This window comes from Alosa pseudoharengus, unplaced genomic scaffold (genome assembly GCF_046254945.1).
Source record: "Alosa pseudoharengus isolate Yale_2024_CS ecotype anadromous, Long Island Sound unplaced genomic scaffold, YU_APseudo_1.1 YU_APseudo_1.1_scf_20, whole genome shotgun sequence".
Taxonomy (NCBI): Eukaryota; Metazoa; Chordata; class Actinopteri; order Clupeiformes; family Clupeidae; genus Alosa; species Alosa pseudoharengus.
The window spans coordinates 26067001-26072116 of NW_027468664.1; the positions used below are offsets into that span (position 1 = coordinate 26067001).

General features: G+C 43.3%; 1 protein-coding gene across 1 annotated transcript in view; it reads left to right on the forward strand.

Annotated features, from left to right (window-relative positions):
• Positions 1-676, forward strand: part of ano2b (anoctamin 2b) — a 131872-nt gene extending 131196 nt beyond the window's left edge. Inside the window, exon 26 of the mRNA XM_076297204.1 lies at positions 278-676. Within this exon, the coding sequence (XP_076153319.1) occupies positions 278-676 (399 nt within the window). The remainder of the gene's footprint in view (positions 1-277) is intronic.
• Positions 677-5116: the final 4440 nt, after the last annotated feature.

A 5116-nucleotide genomic window follows, 5' to 3' on the forward strand; every position in this document is an offset into this window, starting at 1 on the left:
TTGATGTGAGGTATTTATTGTATGCAATGGCTTTGAAATGTTATCCTTCATGCCTGTAATGTAAATACTCTTATGTGTGTTTGTGTGCAATGTCTGTCCGCTCTCTTTGCTCTCGTGATTTTGTGTGTGTGTGTGTGTGTCAGTGCTGAGACAGTGTAAAGCTCCACCAGGTTGACACAGCCTGTATGCCTGATGTATTTTAATGCAAGTCATTAATGCAAGCAGATGTGTTAGCAAACTATTCTGACAGTGTGTTTATTTTGCATGCGTGCTGCAGAACCTGGTGATGTTCCTGGGCTTGCTGGTTGCCTGGGTGATCCCGGACGTGCCTAAGGACATCAGCGAGCAGCTGAAGAAGGAGAAGACGCTGCTGGTGGACGTGTTCATGCGCGAGGAGAAGGAGAAGCTCCAGCTCATCCAGAGCCTCTTCTCCATGGACCCCTCCGCCCAGGCGCACGCACACATGGCCAAGACCCAGCTGCCCCCCCTGCCCGCGGCCCTGCAGCATCCATCCCTCGCCGGGCTGGGGGTCCCGTCGTTAGCCGCCGGCGCTGGCACCACCACCACCACCACGTCGCTCCCCATGCCCAGGGGACGGGCCGCCAGCTTCAGCCAGTTCACCCGGCAGGCGTCCACGTCGCCGCAGAACGAGGCGGCCAAGCACACGGCCGTGTGAGGATGCGGAGAGGAAGGGGTGCGGGATGGGGGTGTTGGGGTCCTCCAGCTTTTACGAGATAAGAGTGGGGGGGGTTTTGTTTGGGTGGAGGGGCGGGGGGGGGTGATATAGAAGGGGGAGTTCTGTGTGTGTCTTTGGTGGTGGTTGGGGGAGGAGGTGGGGGTTTTAATTGGCCTCTCAGACATGCAGTAGGTGGCGCACTACAGCTTGGAAGGAGGGGTGGGGGGATGGTGGGGGATTTGTCCCCCTGATTTTTGTTCAGCACCCGTGGTCACTATGTGCATAGGGGGCTGACATTGTTCGTCTCTATTTCTCTCTGTGTCTCTCATCTGAATGTGATGTTGCATTGTTCTCTTTTATAAAAGTGTGGCGCGTGAGGGCTATTGTCGCCCCCCTCTCTGGACGCTTATAAGACCTTCTAGTATCCCCTTGAGACAGAGGGGCACACACCTCTCTTGTTCCTGGTTGGCACTCAAGAAATAAATAATAATAATAAACATGGCTTCAGTAGGGACTGTTTTCGCAGAGACAATCATCTCATTGCAAAGTGTTTTGGATCGAAAAACTGCACTCAAGAGTCTCGGAGGGAGGAGGGTTGGACAGTCATCCTTCATCCAAGGTTCATTTTTCACTTTTTTTCCGGATCTTTCCTTGAACTGCCACGAAAGTGAAAGCGGCGAGTTTCAGGCGTTGTGCAAGGATTTGCCATCAGAAGAAAAACACACACACACACACATGCAAGCAACCACAAGCACATCTGGTTAATAGGTATGCAATAGGTATGCAGCCACATGCAGAACTAAATGCAGACACAGATAAACACACACACACACACACACACACACACACACACACACACACACACACACAAACACACGCATACAAACTGCTTTTGCACATTTCTCTGTAAAGTTCTTAAGAGCAGCAGATGTACAACCTATCATTTTCTCAGGAATCAGCATCTCTTTGTGCTTGTTTATGTTCGGGGCTAGTACGGTGTCCATTTGGTTCAAACACAGCAATTTTATGTATTAAACCCATCAAGAAGTAAATAAGGGAGAAGATAAGCAATGTTTACTTTGGAATAGAAATACCATTGTACAAACAGTAATAATATATAAAAGCTAAGGTGTGGCAACCCCTGTCACAAGGCTGATAAGCTGTGTGTCTTTGTTTTTTTTGTCCTTAGTCTATGTTGTCTACTATACTGTCACACACAAGCATCTATCTCTCTTTCCCTTGCTCTCTCTCTCTCATCTCTCTCTTATACTCCATCACTCTCTCTTGCTCTCTCTCCCTTTCGGATTCTCTCTCCCTTTCGGATCCTCTCTCTCTCTCTCTCTCTCTCTCTCTCTCTCTCTCTCTTTCTTTTTATATATATATATATATATATATATATATATATATATTTCCCTCCCTGGTTTTCTCTCTTAATTGGCACATATGCACTAAACATGTGACATGGGAAGCAACCAATTAACCTTACCTTACCCCAGCTGTCACTCTTTCTGTGACATTGAATTTGATCAGATCTTAGTATCAGTGTGGTGTCTACAGGTTTATTGGTGATGAAATTGAGCCTTGTTTTTCTGAATTATTGAGGTAATGAACTTGTTCATTTCGAAAAACAAATATCTCTGCTTTCTGAATGAACATGTTTATTATCTAATTATTTCAGAAAAACAGTCGAGTTTTTCTGATTTAACGAGATAATGCCGTGATAATGCCCTGAATTAACCTGTTTATTGTTTAATATTAAGTGAATGCAGTACACTTCACTATCACCTCAGACAGACACAATTAGAAAGGCTTAAATGGTTCAAAAGGTGTAAAAAGCCACTGACAACCACCAGGGACATTATTTGTTTTACTTATTTATTTATTTATTTATAAATGTATTTATTATTATTATTAATATTATTATTATGATTTATGCAGATGAACCAGGGGATGACTCAATTGCTGTCTCTCCCTATATGTTATAAAACAAGCCCATTTGGCTCCTTTAGTTACCCTGCTTCACCAGGCTGTGGGGTTCAGCACCTCCTGTCACTGGACAGCTCCTACATAGTCTACTTTAGGGGTACAGGCTCTCTGTGAGTTTAAAGGTGCAGTCAGGGATTGGGCAGGAAGTGACGTTTGTTTGTGTTTATGTTTATATTTACATTTATTAACAGACACTTTTAACAACATTAAAAACAGTATATTTTAACCAAGGACTAAACAAATCACGCCAGAGAGGAAGCTCACCTGTCACCTCTACCTTCAGTATTCCCAGAGAAATTCCATGCAGGGTTTCATTTTTCTTTGGGGGACAGGCTGCCCCCACTTTGTTTCCAGTTTTCGGAGCCTAGGGTGCCTACAGAGACCAGTTTTTTTTTTACACAGTAATCACGGAATCCCTGACTACAGCTTTAACAGGGAGGCTACACCAGGCCCCTAACTGAAGTGTTCCGTTTCCACTGCTTCCACTATGATCAATGGAACTGGCTACACCAGATGCGATAGTAGCACGTACGTAATAAAATAAAATAGTCCAGTCTTCTAAAACTATTCCTACGCGTCACAAACGGAACACTTCAGTTACGTGCCTGGTGTAGCTTCCCTGTAACATGCTTGGAGCAGCAACATCAGCTCGTTTCAACCCGTATTTGTCCAGTAGTTTTACTACCCATGTGCTATGGATGTAGACCACTATTTTTACAAGGTTCCCCGTAGTGATTTATAGTACAGGTAAGAATGAATGACAATGAATGGAGCTGTGATGCAAGGAGCAGCACCTTTCCACATTAGGGCCTTTCCCCCCACGGGGACCAGGGTTCGAGTACGACCTGCGGTCATTTCCAGATCCCACCCCATCGCTCTCTCCCACTCACTTCCTGTCTCTCTCCACTGTCCTATCAACATAAAGGCAAAAGCCAAAACATATACTTAAAAAAGTTAATAAATGGCAATAGATCTTGGCCATCTATAGCCAAACAACACAGCACTCGTGAGTGAAAGATCTATGCATGTTATAGCAAGTATAGCATAGTGTTTTAGCATGGCATAGCATAGCATAGTGTTTTAGTAGGTCACGCTCAGCTGCACTCACCTAGAAATGGCTTTATCCCCCTTTTCTGTTTCATGTCTACTTTAATCTTTTGACAAGGCCTCTGACCATTAGGGGATCAGAACCATGGGTGTGTCTGTGCGTGTTTGCATTTGTGTGTGTGTATGTGCGTGCGTGCACAGATGCGCGTATCCTGCATGCGTGTGTGTGTGTGTGTGCACTGCAATAATTGCCCTCCAGATATGACATATTACAAATCTAAGCATACTTGTACTTAAAACAAGCAAATTTGGCTGCCATTGCGTTAGGCAAATTTGTCTTGATAACACATACAAAACAAACATCTTATCTAAAAAAGCATTATGCACAGTGAATGACAGCAGTGTTCAGGGTGCTCAAAGTCCATGAGTAAGTTAATATCTGAAGTGCAGTGTGTCAGGGCAGTCTATGGTCAGATCAGAGCTGAGGTGATGAATTTAGGAAAGAAAGTTGATCTGTGAAAGGTTGTTTGGTTACACTTTACTTGACAGTATCGACATACAGTAAGAGTGACATGACACAGTCATGAATGTGTCATAAACAAGTCATAAACGTTTATGACATAACGCTTCTGTTATTAAGTGAAATTCAGTTTTTGTCCTAACAAGTTAGGGTGAGGATTAGGGTTCGAGTTAGGGTTAGGATTGGGATTAAGGTTATGGCTAGGGTTCATGTGTCATGACAGAATCATATGTTCATGACAGTGTCATGTCACTCTTATGTCGATACTGTCAAGTAAAGTGTTACCGGTTGTTTTTACCTTTGTAGTATACTTTGTCTTGCACCTGGCCTAAATATAAGTGGGATGTGCACGCAGCCACTCTGCCAGACTTCATATCAGTTTTGCACATAAGATTCAGACACTGTAGCAAACAATACCAGAGCATAATACACAACCCTCAAACATAATATATCTCAGTCAAATTCCAACATGCAGTGGGTTTGGCAGACAAAGAACTTAACTTGGAGCGGTGATATATTGACACATTCCTCATTATTGTCCACAATCTGACCATAAAAGGCCTTCACGGTCGAAGCTGTACTTCTCAACTAGAAAACTGCTCAAAAGAGAGAAGTTTTATCACCCTAACTGTCCTACCATCTGTTTTTCTCTTATAGTGCTCAGATTTCTAGCAATAAGAAATAGTGTCGATAGGATCAATGATTTCTTTATTTTTCTTTATGTATTTATTTTTGCTATTCTTTGGCATGCTTTTTTTCATTGCAAATCTTTTTTTTAGTTTTTTTACCACTCTATATGTAACTTTGTGCCAAGTCCTGAAAAGCATGTCTTTACTTGAGAGAGGATCATCCCAAAGCAAAGCATTTAAGAGCAGCCGAGGTTTGTC